Source organism: Epinephelus lanceolatus, chromosome 5, assembly GCF_041903045.1.
Source record: "Epinephelus lanceolatus isolate andai-2023 chromosome 5, ASM4190304v1, whole genome shotgun sequence".
NCBI lineage: Eukaryota > Metazoa > Chordata > Actinopteri > Perciformes > Serranidae > Epinephelus > Epinephelus lanceolatus.
In genome coordinates, this window is record NC_135738.1 from 18,191,278 (window position 1) to 18,212,137 (window position 20,860).

Below are 20,860 nucleotides of genomic sequence, written 5' to 3' on the forward strand. Positions count from 1 at the left end.
TTTGACTTTAGTGATCACCAAGTGTCTTCTGTAGTGGAATTAACATCATATTATCCATGCATACTATTATCATGATGGCCCACCAGCAAATGGAGACTTGAAGTACAATACTTTTCAGTGTATGCAATATTCATTCATTGTGCAAAATAAGAAAAAGCATGTTGGCCGATTCTGACAGATCATTTTAAAGCCAGTATTGGCCGATACTGATGACGTGCTGATAGTATCATGCATCCCTGGTTATAACTTCAGTTGCCGATTGTGTGTATGTGTATTTTTACATTGTGATTTTGCTACTTTTACTTAAATAAAATGATCTGAGCAGTTCTTTCACCACTGATTATATGTTAATATTCTAAACAGCAACAGAAGTCTGTCAATTAAGTGTACTTTTGAGGTACTTGTACTTCAGTATTTCCATTTTAGGCTACTTCATACTTCAATTTGACTTTGTTTCAGAGGGAAATACTGGGCTTTTTGCTCCCCTAATTTTCTTTCTAAAGCTGTTTAAACTAGTTGGGTTGGGGGAGAGTTACTGCTTCAAGCGAGGGAGTTCAAGTATCTTGGGGTCTTGGTCACGAGTGCTGGACCGCCGTGGTGAAGAGGGAGCTGAGCCGATTTCGATTTACTGGTCCGTCTACGTCCCAACCCTCACCTATGGTCATGAGCTCTGGGTAGTGACCGAAAGAATGAGATCACAGATACAAGCAGCCGAAATGAGTTTCCTCTGTGGTGTGGCTGGGCTCAGCCTTAGAGATAGGGTAAGGAGACATGCCGAGGGAGCTCGAGTAGAGCCGCTGCTCCTTCGCATTGAAAGGGGTCAATTGAGATGATAGCAGGCTCTGGGGCAGACCTAGAACATGCTGGAGGGATTACATATCTCATCTGGCCTGGGAACGCCTTGGGGTCACCCAGGAGGAGCTGGAAAGCATTACTGGGGAGAGGGATGTGGGGCGCTTTGCTTGGCCTGCTGCCCCTGCGACCCGGCCCGGATAAGCAGATGAAAATGGATGTATATTCAACAAATGGGGAAAAAAAAGCTGCTAATAAATTATACCAAAAAGTATATAACACAGTAGTTTTATGGATTCATTTATTTAAAAGTGCATTTTGTTGCCAATATTTCTGGACCCTACCTTTACTTTACTTGAATGCTGCAGTCAAAGTAGTAATCCAGTATCTTTGCTGCAGTTTACTTGTAATGGAGTATTTTTATAGTGTGTATTTAGTCCGTGTGCTGTACCTTTAAGAGAAGCTCTACCGGGAGGGGGAGCGGGATTCAAACATGTAGCCCCGCCCCCACTTCCTGACATCGCGGAAACAGAAACCAAACATCGGTCAAAACAAAATGGGAGCGTCGTTGGACACCCCGACGAGGTGTCCCCTGTGCGACGAACTGACCCGGGACCCCGTCACTTTGAAATGCAACCACCGGTTCTGCCAGCGGTGTATCGGAGACTTGTGGAGCGTCTCCCCGAACGGGCCGTACCACTGTCCGGAGTTTAGGTGTAAAACAGTGTACCAGAATCTGCCGTTTAATACCCAACGGACGCCCAGGAGTCAGCCTCCCAGCACCGCAGGTACGGTTAAAACGGCGTTAACGTCTGTTTGTTATCCGGTGGTTTACAGTAACGTTTTATGAAGTGGCCGAATACACAAATGAAGGTGTAAGTGTCAGTTAAGTTAATGCTAACTTAGCTAACGTTAGTTGTCTTCCTCTCATGTGTTACATTAACGTTAAGCACCACTTTTATAACGTTAATGGTAACAGCTCGGTTACCGTTAAAATTAAAACTGGGGTGCACCCTTGGGCTAACAGCAGTACTTATATTTTATTTACTATTTAAGGTGGTTGCTGATGCTAGCTAAAGTTATTCCCAAGCTAACGTTACTTTGATAAGCTGTCATGCTTGCACCCTAATCAAGACATTAAGGCTATTACATCCACATCTTCAGCGTGTTACGCAGCATAGGTAACGTTAGTTAAAATCATGTCTTTAAAATGCATGACAGCATGTATGACATTATTTAACTGATAGTAAAGTTACGTGTTTGTTGACAGTGCAAGGGTTCAGAGGCTCGATCTAATCTGTCCAAACTTTGTGGTTTTCTTAAGCAAATAGTCAAAGGTCTGATTCATTTCTGTGTTCATTAGGGCTACAACCAAGGATTTTTTTCATTTTTGATTGATCTGTTAGTTATTTTACTTATTGACTAGTTGTTTTGTTGGGAAAAAATGTTTTTGAGTGTTTCCCAAGTCCAAAATGATGTACCTAAATCCATCAATCAGCCAAAACATTAAAACCACTGGCAGGTGAAGTGAATAACATCGATCATCTTGTTACAGTGCAATGTTCTGCTGGGAAACCTTGGTTCCTGGCATTCATGTGGATGCTACTTGATGCGCTCCACCCACCTGAACACCACTGCAGACAAAATAAACCCCCCTCATGGCAATAGCACTTGTCAATGGCAGTGCCACAAAAGCTGCTCAGGAATGACCCGAGGAATGGGACAAAGAGCTCAAGGTGTCGTCTTTGCCTCCAAATACCCCAGATCCCAATGTGATTGGACATTTAAGGGACGTGCTGGTACACTAGTGGTAACCCCGTTCCACAGTGGGTCCTCCTTGGACTGGACTTGGCTCTGACCTGTCAAGGCATGGACACAGGACCTCTGGAGGGTGTCAGTTGGTGTCTGGCACCAGGGCGTTAGTTTCAGATCTTTTGAGTCCTGTGGGATGTGAGGTGTGGTACCAGAACAGATGTTTGATCAGATTGGGATCTGGAGAATTTGGAGGCCAGGTCGACACCTTGAGCGCTTTGTCATGTTCCTATGGCTATTCCTGAGCGGTTTTTCTGGTGTGGCATGGTGCACTGTCCTGTTAGAGGGCCCCTGCTACTGGGGGCTGCTGCTGCCATGAGGGGGGGTATCTGGTTTGCACTGGTGTTTAGGTGGGTGGAGCGTGTCAAATAGCATCCAAAGGTTTCCCAACAGAACACTGCATTGTGACAAGATGATCAATGTTGTTCACTTCACCTGTTAGTAGTTTTGGCTGATAGGTGTGTGTTATGTCATCAACAACAATCCAGAGATATTCAATTTACTGCCATACATAAGTAAAGAAACCAGGAAAAATTCAAATTTAAGACGCTTGAATGAGACAGTTTTGACATTTTTAATGAAAAAAAATTACTCAAATCGATTATTAATTTAGTCTGCGATTAATCTAATAGATGACAGCGTAAACGAAAAATTGTCTCATCTCTAGTGTTCATGCAGTTTTCCTGTGTTTAGCACAAATCAGCATGATTATTTTTAGACTTTTGCCCTTTCTACATTATATAATTTGTGTTTCACTGCTTAACTTATGCCTGATGCAGCAGAGATTCAAGCAGCAACTTTGAATCACAGACAGTCATTTCAAGCTGAATACCGGCTGTAAGGATGCACCAATGTGATATTCAGGATCAGTATCTGTGCTGATACTATCTGTATTAAGTGGATCAGGTATTAGCCATGACATGATTGGTTACTTTCTTATGCAAATATCACAAAAAAATTAAGTGTTTTTGCTAGTTACTACCAGTTGTATGCCAGTTAGTTTATGGCAGCCCATAGACTTTCCTAAGTCAGCTTGCAAAGCAGCATTATAACTCACAAAAGTGCAAACAAGCGAGATAGTCACTGCCTAAACTGCCTAAAATGGAACTGCTCAGTGGGCACTAAAAGTCGAGCACAGTTGTGCTGGGCATAAGGAAGCTTGCAGGTGTTTATGTGAAGTATTGCTGTGAAAGTGCTAAGTCAACCTTTCCTCTGACCAGTTTTGCTTTGCTTGTATTCTATTTTTAAAGGCACATCCAGTAATGACAACCCAAATGCATTTGACTCCATATTGCGGAGGCCCTCACTCAGTAGCCGACTTCTGGGGAAGAGAAAAGCCAGCACACCTGTATCAGAGCAACCTGAAACAAAGCGATCAACTGTGGAATCTCCCCATGAGCGTTCAAACGAAACCGAGACTGCCACCACTTCCTTCTCAGATAAACCCGGGCAGTCAACCAGTGTGGAGACACCCAAGAAAACAGTGCACCCAGAATCTACACAGTCTGAGCGCAGTGATGGCATATCCTCAGGTGACAACTCTGACAGCAAGGCAGTACCTGCAAGTGATGTGCCACAAGACATCTCAACCCAACAGAGCCAGCAACAATCAGAGGATGTCGTCTCATTGGATGACTCTGACACCTCCAATGAAGTAGATATATGTGATGCACCTACTGTTACAACCCCCAAAAAGGACACACAAGTGACAGGAATTCAAGCCTCACCAAAGATACCTGCCTCATCTGCCAACTTTGTTCCCTTTCCTGGGGTCTCAACTCCAGGTAAAGGTAAATCTCCTGTACATCACGTCAGCAAGCCTCCCCTGATATCCACCAAACATCCTGCTGCTGCCTCAGGATCCCCAAGTCATGTTGGCATCTTCCCAGGGTCAGCCAGCAAAAATGCCAGCCCTGTGCCCTGCCATTATTGCCCTAAAACCAGGTGTCAGTCTGCTGTGAAGACCTGTCTGGTGTGCGGAGCATCCATGTGTACAGAGCACCTGCGTCCCCACCTGGAGTCCCCTGTCTTCCAGAATCACACTCTGGTTCCTCCCATGGAGGATTTTTCTCCCTGGAGGTGCCAGGAGCACCAGGAGATAAATCGCATCTACTGTCGGCAGTGTGGAGTGTGTGTGTGCACGGTGTGTACAGTCATAGGCTCGCATCGTGACCACGTCTGCATCAGCATCAGGGAGGCAGAGAGTGAGCTCAGGGTAAGTGGTGACTTTACAGCACCACATATATAGCAATAAAATATAGCAATAAAACTGAATTCCTACTCATTGGCACCAAATCCACCCTATCTAAAGTTGACACCTTCTCTCTCTCCATCGACAGCTCCTCAGTCTCCCCCTCCCCTCAGGTTAAGAGTCTGGGTGTCATCCTCGACAGTACACTATCCTTTCAATCTCACATTAATAGAATCACCCGGTCTGCTTATTTCCACCTGCGCTCCATCAATCGTCTCCGCCCCTCCCTCACCCCCCACACCACCGCTATCCTCGTCCATAGCCTTGTCACCTCCCGCCTTGACTATTGTAATTCACTCCTCTTCAGCCTCCCTCAAAAGTCCCTCCATAAACTTCAGCTGGTTCAGAACTCTGCTGCCCGGATCATCACCAAAACCCCCTCTTCCCACCACATCACCCCCGTCCTTCAGCAACTCCACTGGCTCCCGGTTAATCAAAGAATCACTTACAAAATCCTTCTGTACACCTACAAGTCTATCCATAACCTCGCCCCTCCCTACCTCTCTGACCTCCTGCACGTTGTCACTCCATCCCGTGCCCTCAGATCTTCCTCCTCCCTCCATCTCACTGTACCCGCTACCCGCCTTAGCTCTATGGGGAGCAGAGCTTTCAGCCGCTCTGCTCCCCAACTCTGGAACTCACTGCCACCTGACCTCCGTAACTCTGCCACCCTGCCCATCTTCAAATCTAAACTCAAAACTCATCTGTTCAGACTTGCTTACTCTCTCTAAACTGCTTCACACGGTCCCCCCTCCCTTTTTATTGTTTGTTGTCTTTTATTTTGTATTTTATATCTTTGTTTTTATATTTTCTGTACAGTGACCTTGGGTGTCCTGAAAGGCGCTTTCAAATAAAATGTATTATTATTATTATTATTATTATTATTATATTATTACATATACTATGCACAATAACTGTGGCTAAAGTTGAGATTGATGTAAACGTAGCCATAACAATAATTAAATGGATTTATTTCTTGTCTCACTATACTTTTTCCTCAGGGTAACCTAAAAGAAGAAATCAATCAGCTACAGGTGGCTGAACAGGAAGTAAAGAACAGATTGACTGAACTCAAGCAGAAGAAAGAAACCTTCAGAGTAAGAGAATTAGTTTCATAGTCTCACTAAGTCATGCATGTATTTATGTTGCTTGAAACTGGAAGAAAATGTTTTCTTTCTCTGACTTAAAGTGACAAATGGAACTAATTTGTACAGTCATGTACCATGCAGATGGTTTCTTATCAGACTTGGAAGACTGGTCCTTCTCATAGGATTTATACTCGAATTAGAGAAGCGTTAGGGCTCATTTATAATGTATTTAATGGCCAATCAGATCACTACTGTCTACAATGCTGCCTCAGTTAAACGGCACATTATTACCACATCCTCTATTTTGCTTCATTTGTTGTTGTCAGAGACTTTTGACTCTGCCCTCTAGTGCCATCAGGTGGATGTATCTATGCCGACATAAAGGACACATGGGAGTATGTAGATAGTGATGTTTACAACATTTGAAATGAATGGATTTATTTTGCACATAAAAGTATAAATGAGCCTTTACAGCCAATGAGTAGTTCATTTATTAGCATTTATCATTATGTCTGTTGGTTGCATTGTAGGCGAATATTTAAACATCAGAGGCCTCTAACTGCAGCGGGTAGATCCTTTAGAAATCAAGAGTATTGCATTAGATGTTGTTTTACGTTGTGTCTTTCCAGGTGGTTTTAAGTGAGGCTCGAGCCGGGGTGCAGCAGCAGTACGGAACCATCAGAGAGGCCCTGGAGCAGGAGGAGCAAACAGCTCTCGAGTGTGTGACGAAGGAGGAGAGCAGGGTTCTGGGGGGACTAGAGGAGAAACTCGGCTACCTCCAGAGCTCCCTGCAATCCATCCAGCAAGGCCTCCACACCCTGGAGGGGCTGGCTGATGCAAAGGGGGACAAACGTATTCAGGACCAGCTCTTCATTATGGTGTGTTGGATTTCAGGAGAAACACCTGTTTGTTTGTTTGTAAAATATAAGATTTACTGTTGGCTTATGAACACTAACACAAGGAAATGTGTTTTTCTTTTTTCTCACGTAACAGGAATACAGCAAGGTCGCCCAACTGTAAGTCATTTCTTCTAAGCTTCTCTCTAGATGCATGTAAAGAGGTGATTTACTGAACATATCAAAGGCTAAATGTGCTACCAACAAAAAATAGCTCTAATAGATAAAGACTACAAAAACAACCTATAAAAGTCTCAAAGACTTGGTTTCTTGTTAGTATTGATTTTTTTTGTCCATATCCCTTCTGGAGTGGTCATAATAAAGAAGTGTAATAGTCTTAAATCTTTATGTTCTCCACTCACTCTGCTCTTCTTCACCAGGTCTAGTGAAATGGGGAACTGTGTGGACCAGTTCGAGGCTCCAGAGGAAGTGGATCGTGGCCGGCTGAACTGTCTGCAGAAGTGGACCGAAAAACGTCTCGACACAGTCGTCATCACCGTGCCAGGCAAACACAGAGACCTCTACAGACTGCTCTGTGAGATGTGTTTTTTTTTTTATACAGGCACCTGTTTACTTTCCACTCATGGATGAATCAAAGCTAATTAAACCAAAGGACTGAATGCATCCTGTAGGCCTAAAGGTGGCATGTTCAATTAGTCTTAATCTTCTCATCTGAAGTCTTCTTTAATTTCCCTCCCTGTGTACAGATGGCACCGTCCCCTTGTTGGATGCAGATACTGCCCATCCCAAGCTGCAGCTGTCTGATAACAACAAGAGAGTGGCCTACAGCGAAACCCAGCAGGTCTACACAGAGCACGAGGCTCGCTTCAGCTCCTTTCCTCAGGTCCTGGCCTCCTGTCTCCTGGGGGAGGGGCGCTGGTACTGGGAGGTGAATGTGCCTGTGGATGAAGGCCGCTGGAAGGTTGGGCTCTGTGAGGGTCAGATAGAGAGGAAAGGCCAAAAGGACAACTCTCGTCTGGGCTTCAACTCGTACTCCTGGTGCCTGGCCAGTGACAGAAGGAAGGTGGAAGCTCTGCATAACAAGGTGGCGGTTCCTGTGGATGCAGACGGGCTGCAGAGGGTAGGAGTGTTCCTCGACTTTGAGGAGGGCGTTTTATCATTCTTTAATGTGACACCAGGGGGCAGTCTAGCTTTGATGCATTCCTTCAAGCACAGGTTTACTGACGCTCTGTTCCCAGCCTTGTCTGTGTCGAAAACACACCTGGCCATCTGTGATCTGTTTGAGTCATAAACCATACAATACTGGTATGTCAGTTGTGCTGGAAATTTACAGAATACATAAAAGCGCTGTGCCTTTTTAAATCTTATAACCACTTCATCATTTAAAATGTGCAAACCTGTTAAATTCTCATGGATGGTCGTTCAGTCATGCACTGGATAAAATACTGCACTTCAGCAAAAATCCCCAAATGTGATTTTATAGACATTTATATCATAACTTACAGAACTGGAATTTTATCATATCAGAAAAGCTGTTCATTATTCATGCAACATTCCAAAGTGTCAGCATACTCTTTTGTATCATGTTTCAGTTTTCAGATTTTTAATGTTAGATTGTCGAAGAACAAGTGGGCAAGTTTTTACATAGGAGGGAAGTTGTACAAATCAATAAAAAAAAGATGATTCAGATAATGTTTCTATTTCAAATGTGTTTTTAAAATGTTTTTCATGTCTTGTCTTTTTACTGTAATAAAATGTCAAAGTTTCAAAAGCAAAGTAAAACCCGCATTACGTCTTGCCTTTATACCTCCTATTTGCGTTTGAATAGAAACACAGGTGTTTGAGTGGGTGGTGTGTTTGGCCCCCAACAGGTGACAGTTGGTGTGTTAACTTTGAACTCTCACTGCCCCCGCAGCATGTGAGCTTTACCGACAACAAACACCGCCTTTGGCACAAACTCCTTACAGCCCCATAGATCGCTACTTTTATTAAACTGCTCTCCTCCTCGAAAACTCTCAGGCTTATTTATTCAGACCGGGGGTTCGTGTGGTTGACGTCACTGAGATCAAAGTGGTGTTTACATGAACTCCTTCTGGATGATTGGTAAAGTACCAGCATGCCAGTGGTTCAGGGGCAGCTGGCCGTGGATCAAGGTTGATCCAAATTGAGCAGTTCGAATGTGGTTATGGATAGACTTGTAGGTGTACAGAAGGATTTTGTAAGTGATTCTTCAGGATTGACAGTAGTACTTAAACTAAAAAGGACTGGATGAAAGAGAGCTCATGGGGACAGAGCTTTGTAAAGAACAAGGTGTAATCAACACCTGCAATTATATTGTCATAGTTTAATAACTCGTTTCACCAAAATGTCTGCTTCCTCTCCTGACAGACTTTTATTTGGCGCAGTTTCCGACACTTGAGAGTTGAATCCACCGTGGCACCAATTTCACACTTGCAGCCACATGATCCAAAGGTAGTCAGAAATCCTCTGTGGGTTTTGCTTTCTTTCCCTCCTCCCCAGCTGGCACATGAAGGCAGAATGCAGGACACGTCTACGAGAGAGGTAGAGGGGAGGGGGCTTTAACAGTCACAATAATTAAATTATCCTCTTCCTGTCCATCCAACAGTCTCTTAAACTCAGCCAGGCTCTTACAAGCTCTCCTAGACCACCATTAAATTGAATGAGCTCAGGGCTTATAGTATGTTAGCAGGGAACAACATGTCAGATAGTTATTAAAAAATCAAATGTATGTGAAGTATTGAGAGCTCTAGACCGCTGCATTGTCTACTAATGGGGCATTACTAAATCAAAGCACAGGGTCTTCATTAGAGATCCCAGGAGTCTCCTATATCCTAAAGATAACAGCCCGAGTGTCTACTTGTCAAAATGTCCTCGCATAATAGGAAAGCCCTACCTACTTCCAGATGCTGTGGTGAAATGCACTTAGGTATTTGTGTCTCAGAGGGATGTGCAAAGAATCAAATCCTAAATTACCTCGTCATTGGCATAGCGGTGTACAGTGATAAATTACTCAGAGGATGTGGCCTTGCCTTGAAGCTGCAAAGCCTTTGAATTACAGTGACGGTAAGCTTTTGGGAAATTAATCCGTTGATTTACGGTAATACAGTGTTCTTTTCCACTTGGGCTCTCGAAGGCAAATACAGACAATACAGAGCCAGGTAATACAGGGTGGTATTTGCTTTTTAAATCAATATTCAGTCAAAAGTAATCCAGCCTCATCTAACTATTGAGACTAGTTGTACTTTAATGACATTTTGTTCTTGCCTTTCTTCTCCAGTCACACTGAACAGTGCAGGAAATGGGTCAAAGTGGCTGTCATTTATAGCACTCCTACAGATTTCATGCTTTTACCTCTCATTGTTGTCAGGATGGGAAGTGAAATGGCATGAAATTACCCAGGTCAGAGATTTTCAAACGGCAAGCCTTCCTCTGAAACTGCCTTCTTAATGCCACAAAATGTCAGTCTTCTTGTGTTCTGGGTGTTTGATTGGTCGTCGACCTCATTTAAAGATTGCTCCTAGGTTAAGCAATTCCAAGTTTACAGTCAAACTTTGATATATGCCACCGTTAGACCATTAAAGCCTCTGTTTTTCCGTCTCTTGTGGAAGTAATAGTTGCTGTGCAGCACAGATTGCTGTTGCTCCTGGGCTGGGAACGGTAGCCAATTCAATTTGCATTGTTCCATGGGAAAAATCTGCCCTCAGTCAACCATTACCTCCTGGGTCATAGTCAGTCGAAGCTGCTGATTTGAGTCACTTAGCATGTAAAATGTTACATTACAGTCAACCAGCTGATTTGTGCTTCCCGTGTATTATTGCTTTTACATTTGAGTCACAGAGGGTCTGCTATTTTCAGAGTCCTAAAAACACTCCTCATCAGGATAAAAACATGTTCTCTCTTTTGCATGAAAACAATTTTTAACACATTTCCCAAACTGCAACTGTATTTCCCAATTCAGGTAGCAGAAATTGAAACGTGCATGCTCTTTTTTTGTAAAATACAAGCAAAATATGAAACTATATGCATGAAAATGTTAAGTTTTGCAAAGAAACATCAATATAAACTGATAATTAAAAAAAAAGAAAAAGGTTCACGTCATTTCTGGCTACCATCTTTGTTTGGTCTAGGAAAAAAGTCTACTTTTTTGATTTAAGTGTTGTTATATGACATTCTGTAAAATCTTTTTGTGAATATCTGATGCTTAGCTCTTTGACTGGAATGTAATGACAAATGCACTTGCACCATTCTAGTCTTCCGACCACAAACCCATGTACACACAGGTGGCCGAGGCGACCGTATATGGTGCCACCTGCTCACCTAAACATTCTCACGCGCTCCTTCAGTATCTTGCCCAAGGCTACTTCGACATGCTGACTGAAGGAGCCGGGGCTGATCGTGCGATTAGTACATGACCCACTCTACCTCCTGAGCCACAGCCAGGAGGAAGAAACTGTTCCCACAACATACTAGTTGTTGATAAGAGCCTGGAACCTGAGCTATGGAGTAATTGGATATATGTTAATTAGGGTTTGTACTCATTAGAAGGCATATACTCATTAGCAGTATGACAGGACAACATCTTCCTCCAGAGAGGGTAGCAATCAGCCCGCAGTCCACTTTAGCAGCTCATGCATAACCTGATATGTTAACTACCACTATTTTCTGAGTCGTTTTTAGCCTTTTTTTAAACAGTCTTTTGATATTTGAGTCCTTAAGTTTACACAGGATTAATCGACAAACCCCTGTAAAATGAGAATTGGATCTCTATTAGTATCCTAGCAGCAGAACACATGGGGTTCTCTGCCATTAACATCTTTATCTTATCCATCTAAGAGTAATACTCTTAAGAAAATAAAGCTGATGCTATGTGTCCTTTTGTATTTTCAACAAATACTAGTGATGATTTTATCCCACTAACGAGTTTACCGTCTGTGCATTCAAAGCTTGATGTACTATAGCTGGTCCAAAAATGATTAAAAATCTGGTCATATCACTTAAATAAAAACAAAACAAACAAAAGATGGCTAGAAAAAGCTCAAATTAATTGTTTTCAATAAGGATGTGGGGCAGGCACACTCAAACGCCAGAGTGGCGTGCTGAGATGAACCAAGTTCAACTTTTGGAAAGCAGCAGCACGCACCGCATGTCATGTGACGAGGAACAACCAATTGCAGCTGACCCATACCTTTTTTTCCGTAATATCAGTTTGTGGTAGATATGGAAATGTTAGCCACTGTGGTGCAGGGCAACCAAGAGCTTTTCATCTGTTCCATGGACGATATGCCAAAACACAATAGGCCTACACACAAACAGAACCTGGAAGAAGATCAGCTCTGCTCTCGGGATTTCAGGTAAATAGGCTACGATATAGTCCTTATTATGGTTGCTTAGCAACCTCAGATGCAACCTGTCACTGCGCTCTTTAAAACTGGTTTAAAAAAGGCACAAAAGTAGCACGCAGCTTTCAACCTCGCGTTTTCCAGGCGGTTAAAAACTCAACATGTGTAAGGCCCCTAAAGCAGTGGTTCCCAACTGGTCTGGCCACGGAGTCCAGATTTATCCTTAATCATTAGTTAGAGCCCCACACAGTTTAACATATACATTATCATACTTGCAATTGGCCATGTTGTTGAGCTAGATTGAGCTAGGTCTCTGTCAAGTATCTGTCTGTTGGTCACTCACTCTACAGCAGGAAACAGCACTTCAGAATAAAAGCCTTGAACTCAACTACAAACTATAAACTTGACACGCTTGTGAGTCACTCATGGTCCATTCAGAATGGATCTGCGACTCACTTCTGGACCACGACCCACCTATTAGGAACCACTGCGTTAAAGGTCCAGTGTGTAGAAATTAGGGGGATATAATAGCAGAAACAGACTATAATATACTGAGTATGTTATCACTTGTGTGTAACCCCTGGAAATAACAATCATTTTGTTTTCTTTACCTTAGAATGAGCTGTTTATATCTACATAGGGAGTCAGCCATGTTGCACCACTATGTTTCTACAGTAGCCCAAAAAAGACAAACCAAATACTCGCTCTTTAAAGGGCCATTCACATTGTCCACCTAAGGTAGCAGCCCCTTCGCAACAAGAGCGTTGGAAGAACTCCAATTTTTTTTTAACATGAAACTCTTATTCAGTGTTTTTACTGGTTTAAATCCCTGGGTCTGTTTGTTTTGGAGAGGAAGAGACCTCTGCAGATAATTCAGCTGCCTTTAAAACCTCATCAGTGTCTGGATCTTAAGTTATCAAAGAAAAGTCGAGTACACATTAGCAGGTGCTGGGCTCACAGTCTGTCTCTGACGAGCCTAACTGCATCGTAGAAACACTGATTTGTATCATCAAACTCTTTACTGGTTTTAATTGCTTGGTCCATTTGTTTTGGAGAGGAAGGGACCTCTGTGGATAATTCAGCTCCTGTGAGAACACCCTGAATAATGAACGCTGAAGGAATTCTAACCAGGAGGGGTTTCATTTGGTTGCAATCTGCTGTCCTCACTGAAAGATGCCATTAAATCCCCCTAAATCTTACACACTTCAATAATCACCAAAGATAAAGCCAAAGCCAAAATAAATGAGTAAATGACCTTCCAGACAATTTGCACAGGAGATTTTACTCAGTTTAGCCTCTGAATAACTTAAAATGCATACGTTTGTATCTACAGGTGCAATGTATATTGTCAGTGATGCAGCACAGTATGCTCTGTGAAACACTATAAGTACACGGCCTATTCGCAGGTATTACCAGGAGGTTGACACAAATCTATACACACGCTCGGCATGCCTCGCGGCCATATCTTCTGTTGGCATGGCAACAGTTGGGGAGCTCAGGTGAGCGGGGAGTCTCACATGTCTCACCCGGTCACCTGCCAGGCTTGGCAAGGTCCGCGGAAATCTGAGACAGAAGAAGTGATGGGCCTATTGTTGAGTGACATGCCTATTCTTTTCCTTCACCTTTCCCCAGGCAAATCAATTTACCCTCGACTGTTCCGCAGGAAAAAAGAAAAAGCCTCATGACTTTCATGAGCGACTCTATCTGTGTTTCTGTCAGCCAGCACTGAATTGATAAAATCCTGTTTGATGAAAACTCGCATTTCACATCCGCCATTTTGTTGTTCAATCTCGTGATTAAAAGAGTATTGTGGAAAACTTAAAGCACCCTGATCACATCATACACAGTGTAATTTAAACACTTCAACGGTAAACAATTAAATCTTATCTATTTGTCTCTAATTGTATGTTATTTAGTGGTGTTGCCATTCAACTGTTAACATGTCAGCAGCAGCAGCATCAGCAGGAAATAGCAGCACCATCTATTTCAAACATACCACTGTTAGCTGTACGGTGCCTGTCTGTCTCCTCCTCCATCCTACATACTGTACCCCACTGTACTCTGTTCAGTTTCTTGTTTACAGACTTTGAGAGTGTACACAGTGAGGTGCAAAGCAGTGTAAATGCAATGCAAAAATAAAACACATTGCACAACTCTTCTCCACAACTATAAATACAAAAAAACCTCAATATTTAATCCAACTTTTCAGAATATGCTTTAGCAAAGATAATTTTTCATTTAAACCCATGAAATCTATGCACAGTCTGACCATCTCGAGCTTTTATTTTGGTACTTCCAGTGACTGGCAGTGTGAATTTGCATATTAGCTAAATATTTAGTTTCACCCAGAACATTTAGATTTAACATTTAGATTTAGATTTAGCATTTAGATTTAACATTTAGATTTAGATTTAGCATTTAGATTTAACATTTAGATTTAGCATTTAGATTTAGATTTAATATTTAGATTTAAGATTTAGATTTAGATTTAATATTTAGAATTAATATTTAGATTTAACATTTAACATTTAGGTGCCACATTTAATATTTAGATTTAACTATTTAATATATTTCTAAGTTAACAAATATTGCTGTAAATGTGGTAAAAGGTGGCGTTAAAAAAATCACAACACTTTTTTAAACATTGTTTGAAGCTAAATGTGGCAAAATGTTGATGTTATTTTCAGCGTGAGCCACTTTACAAACGGCACCCCATATATGAGTTGTCTGGACACGGTTCTCAAAATGGAGGTGGTTGAGCCAGCAGCTTGCAGCGAACAGTGTTAACTACATAAACAGTGTTGAACAACAGCAACAGTGCTGGTAGCCATCGTATGAGTGTAGTGCAAAGCAGTGGCCATGAGCGGCCGTGAGCAGCAATTTGGGGGCGGCAGTAGCTCAGTCCATTGGGACTTGGGTTGGGAACTAGAGAATTGCTGGCATAAGTCCCCGTCCAGACCAAATATGGAGTGTGGACTGGGTTGGGGGTTCGCTCTGATATCCCTCCATGTAATGCATGCTTATTTCAAGGTCTAGTGTGTAGGATTTAGTGATATCTAGTGGTGAAGTTGCAGATTGCAACCAACAGAAACTTCTCCCATGTGCCAGGTGGGAGAAATGCAATGGCCGATGTTAAAATGTAAAAACATAAATGGCCCTATTTAGAGCCTGTGTTTGATTTGTCCACTCTGGGTTACTGTAGAAACAACATGGCAGACTGGGTGGAAGAGGACCCGCTCCATATGTAAATATAAACAGCTCATTTTAAGGTAACAAAAACACAACAAGTCTTATTTTCAGGTGATTATAAACTAAAAAATATTTATTAATATTACATACCATTTCTGTCAATATATCCCTCTAAAGCAGGATTTATAGTTCTGTCTCTGCATCGACATAGAGCCTACGCCGAGGCTGACGTGCACCTCCCCAGAAATGTAACTGCATATCGCAGCCAGGCAGACCTCCTGTCTATTCAGTGGAAATGAAGCTTTTATTTATTTCAGTTTCACAGAGTAGAAACAATAAATTGTGAAGACAACAAGGCCTCCACAAAATAGCATTTTAAGTCTTGTGTGTGATTTATCCTGGCTTATTATGAGTAGAGGAAATCTCGGCTAGTTGCTAGGCTAATTTATACAATGTAAAATGCCATAGGCTTGTGCTAATAACATTAGAATGGTGTATTTGTGGGGAAAATGTGTCCAGCAAAAGACACATGCTTGATTTGTGTACTTCTGTTTGAAATTCTTGCTATTAAGTCATGTTAAAAAAAATTTTTATGTGTGTTTTGAATCAACTAAACTTTCCAGCACAGACACACCACCGCACAAGTATAAATGCTCACAATGGTGTAGGCTACGGCATAGGCTCTGCATAGAGCTGCTGCACAAGTATAAATCCCGCTTAAATCCTACACAATGGACCTTTAGGGAAGAGACTGATCAATGATCTGTATCTAAGTGAACCAGAAACAATCTCAGACACCTCCCTAATGAGGGAAGGCAACATAGCTGAAAAAGTTTGGCGAGTGTCGCCTCTGACAGAGAGCAGTGGGGGAAATTAAATGCCAGCTTCCAATTGAACACTTCTGTTTTGAAATTGGGAAAAACTATCAATCACAGCAGAAGTGATAAGCCTCTGCACTACATGGAAGATTGGTTTCAAGCTTACAGTACAAAGTGGCCCCTCCACTGCTGGAGTCAGAGATCTGTGTAGTGGTGCACCAACACAATCTATTTGTTTAAAATCACTCTCTGTGATTCCATCTGTTGTCTCTGTGGCTTCATTTTTAAAAACATAATCCCTATATTATGCTAAGAAGATCTACACTGACTGTTATTTGAAAAAGATTATTGTCTTTGTTTGGAGTGCCAAACATGTTGGATTTGGTCCATGACGGTAATTCAGATACACTTACTGTAACTGAATTGTCAGTCAATAAAGAGACTACCACCTGCACTTATTTCTAAACTACTGGCTCCTTTCACTTGTCTTTTGGGACTCCTCTTGACCTCAGTAGGAGTAGATGTACTGAATGGTTTCTTGGCTCTGATCATCCTGCAGCTCTACTTTCCAAACAGACACAGTTGGGACTCTTGATCTCATGGCTCTTACCTCTGACGTTGTGTCTCGTTCTGGTGGTACAGGTTGCTTATTGCACACAATTACCACAGACACAGAGCCTTCTTGTGTTTTTCATCGTTTAACTTCACTGCATCGCGACCGTGGTCGATTGTTTTGTCTCTTTTCATTATGTTCACATGCAGAGCACGGTTTCACAGACACTAGACGGCCAAACAAACATGTCTCAGCCCGGGAACTATTGATAAGCCGTTAACGTAACAGCCAAGAGCCTGGTGTTGAGGCGTGTGCATATATTGTCTGAGCTTAATTATGTTTGTGAGGGTAAGATGTGTCTCGTTCTAGTCTGGCTGAGAATAAGAACAGCTGAGTTCATTATTTCTGTCAAAGCCATGACTCCTGTGACCCTCATCATATTGCTTCTCCCACACAATCAAGGTTAAATTGTGGACGGCTAGTTATGGGAAAAACAGGCACATTAGCAGACAGTCTACCTGGAATGCACTCCTATTTTGTTGCACTCGGTTGTTTACACAAAAAGTGCTGCAAATAATTGTACAACAAAGGGAAAAGGAGAGTTCTGAAGAGTTCAACCTGCTTATTTTAGCCCCTTTTTACACAGAGATTGTGCTATAGGGCCACTATGAAGTCCCTTCTTCATGCCGCCTTTGCATTTTTACACAAAACTAAATAATAGTGGCATCATTCTGCTCCTGTGTTTGATTTTAGACAGCATGCTGGCATCGTAGACTTAAATGAGGCGTGACAGGCACGACATGTAACAACGTCGACCTCTAGTGCACCATAGAACATACCCATCAGCAGCGCTTTGTAAACAATAAAAATGGCATTAACATGGCAATAACAATAATTTACTGTCCTTGTACTATTTACTGTCAATGTTTTCCCAGTTTGCAGACATTATTAGCAGCTGTTATCTTCATTGAGTTAGCTGCTAACTGCTGTCAGACACTTTTTAAATATTCCGCTTGCATCACTTTATGACGTGCCATTTACTGTTTCAATTTCCATTCATTACATGTTATAGTGTCTTTCAAAATAAACTATGTTTCTTCTCAGGAAACGTAGGTTTCAACACCAACAATTCAGGTTTAGGCAACAAAACAATTGCGCCACAAAAGGTACTTTCGGTTTTGGCAACAAAAGCACTTGGTTAGAAGTTAGTTATAGAATAGTGGCATCATTCTGCTCCTGTGTTTGATTTTAGACAGCGTGCTGGCATCGTAGACTTAAATGAGGCTTGACAGGCACGACATGTAACAACGTCGACCTCTAGTGCACCATAGAACATACCCATCAGCAGCGCTTTGTAAACAATAAAAATGGCATTAACATGGCAATAACAATAATTTACTGTCCTTGTACTATTTACTGTCAATGTTTTCCCAGTTTGCAGACATTATTAGCAGCTGTTATCTTCATTGAGTTAGCTGCTAACTGCTGTCAGACACTTTTTAAATATTCCGCAAGAGGGTCTTGTGCATAACACATTGTCAAAATGTCACAGACCACATTTCGTGCTGTTACTACATTTGTTCCAAGCTCAGAGGCAAGACGTCTCTGTGCCACCCCATTTTGTGATCTTACCTTTTACACAGAACTGCAAGGCGTCATAATAGGGGCGATATTCCCGCCTTGACCAGGCAGTATAAGAGGGGCTTTTCTTTCTTATGCTCAGCTAGCTACTCGCTGTGTAAGGAGATTCTGCAAGATTATACGTGCACCTTTAAACTTACTAATTAAGAAGCTCTTTCTTGCTTTTATAATCAGTATGTGCAGGACAGTCTTTAAAATATTTATTTTAAAATTACAAATTGTATTGTTACATTTCTATTGTTGTATGGATTCAACAAACAAGATATAAGATGTCCATCAGTGAAAGCAGATAAGCTTGCTGTTTTCCCTTGTTTCCAGTTTTTATGCTAAGCTAAGCAAACTGTGCGGCTGTAACTTCATGTTTAGCAGACATTTAGATTGTTTCCCTGTAAGCCTCACTTTTAGTGCAATTCTGCCTGCCACTGGGTATGATCTCCCAGTAAAAAGAAGGTTCAATTTACAGCACAAAGGAAGTGTGTCAACCACTGCGCAACCAAAACAGGAAGAGAATAGCCCTATTGTTTCCCGGTAGCTATTCCCAGATACCAAAAAGAATCAACGTAAGATCTTTGCAGTCACTTTCCTCAGTAGCGGAAATGGCACACAGTTGAACAACTGAAGTATCTGTTGAAACTGAAATGCCATGTGTCCTGTGTTGCTGGTAATTGCTAAGTTCTGAAGAAAACACAAAGCAATCCGGTTCTCTTTGCAACAGCGGCTCCAACACATTCTCACTCCCAACTAGTCAAACATGGCTGCTTGGTCAATGGTTTGCATCACTTTATGACGTGCCATTTACTGTTTCAATTTCCATTCATTACATGTTATAGTGTCTTTCAAAATAAACTATGTTTCTTCTCAGGAAACGTAGGTTTCAACACCAACAGTTCAGGTTTAGGCAACAAAACAATTGCACCACAAAAGGTACTTTCGGTTTTGGCAACAAAAGCACTTGGTTAGAAGTTAGTTATAGAAAAATGATCATGTTTTGGGTTAAAAAAAACTACATCTGTTACAAGAACTTAACGTGTATGTCATGTGAAAAGTTGTCTGTTTCCACTTTAAGAAATAGGTTAATTAAATCTATGCAGGTGTTCCAGGATAACAGGACAAGGGTTTGTAATTTAAGTTTTATCTAAATGCAGTCTTCAAAATACAAAAATTATAAATGATAAATGGGGTGGCTGTCTGCATGTCGAAGTACCCTTGGGCAAGATGCTGAACTCCAAATTGCTCCCAATGGCTGTTCCATCAGTGTGTGAGTGCATGTGAGTGGTTTCTGAGAAACAGGTGGCCCCAGGTATTGTAGCCTCAGCCATTAGTGTGTGAATGGGTGAATGTGACATGTAGTGTAAAAGCACTTTGAGTGGTCGGAAGACGAGAAAGGCCCTATACAAGTGCAGTGCATTTTACCATGTGGTGAAAATGAAACAACTGGCTAAGGTGAGTGCAGCTCCAGTGAGAATCAATGAGCCACCATTCCTGACAAGACAACTGACTGGAAGTCAAACAGCTGACACTGCAAGCACTGATTTCCACAGTCTGGCATGTGTAGTCAGTCACATTCGGTTTGAAACAATGCTTCAGAGTGCTGCAAGGAAAAGCAACAACAACCTGCCTCACTGTGTAGATTTCTTTATTGCTGGTGACAAATGAAACCCTGTAAATGAGACAATAAAGACCATTAACGTCCATTTATTTTATGAAAACATAAATGTTAATGGTGAATCCGGGAGATGTGTCATGAAATTTACCTTTCATCCACACCATCAAAATGTCAGCCGGGAGAGCTCTTAACCCCGAGCGGAAGCAAAGGTGCTGAACTATTGTGAACGCGGAGACGTTTGGCATTTTCACTCAGCAATTTTGCGACCAGGAGATGAAGGCCTTAGACCATCAGCTCTGCCCAGTGCAATCAGGCCTTTTTGGGAGTATATTGTATTGCATCCTCTGTGTAATCATCCAACATTTTCATTTCCCCCTACCTTCCTCCTGGGCCTACTTTCAGCTGTCTGGAATGTTTTTCTAGCACTGATGGAGACGGGGGCTTTACGGTTTTCAAGGTAATTGGTATGTGGCTGTTTGAGCCCGTGGTTGGAAGTATTCGGTATGAATCATGACGTTATTGCTGTTTTTATGGACACTAATAATATCGATGCACATATTGCAGTTGGGGCATCCTCAGCCTGTGTCTCAAAAGCTACAAATCATCATTGTACTGAGTGTTTTCATTGTCTTTGTAATGAGCAGGTTGATATTTGTGGCAGATTGTATTTCTATGTGACAAAAATCTTGAAATATGATCTGTGCTACTTTCTGATGAGTACCCAAATCCCACAAATGAAGTGCGCTCATTAAAATGAAATCTTCACCGCTCTCACTATTTCTCTCCTTTTTTGCTTGAACTTCCTTTCGGCCCATTATGAATTCCCACAGTTCGCTCTCTCCATCTTCCTCTCACACTGTCATTTCTCCCCTCCGAGCTTTTGCTGACTTGAA

At 42.0% G+C, this 20,860-nt stretch overlaps 1 protein-coding gene across 1 annotated transcript; it reads left to right on the forward strand.

Moving 5' to 3' along the window:
• The first annotated feature begins 1,305 nt into the window (after positions 1-1,305).
• On the forward strand, positions 1,306-8,486 carry LOC117262861 (tripartite motif-containing protein 14). The gene is made up of 7 exons (XM_033636024.2): positions 1,306-1,580; positions 3,855-4,819; positions 5,857-5,952; positions 6,573-6,821; positions 6,937-6,959; positions 7,220-7,374; positions 7,547-8,486. Exons 1-7 carry the CDS (start codon positions 1,349-1,351, stop codon positions 8,089-8,091), a joined length of 2,265 nt encoding a protein of 754 aa, XP_033491915.1. The 5' UTR covers positions 1,306-1,348; the 3' UTR covers positions 8,092-8,486.
• The last annotated feature ends 12,374 nt before the right edge of the window (positions 8,487-20,860 follow it).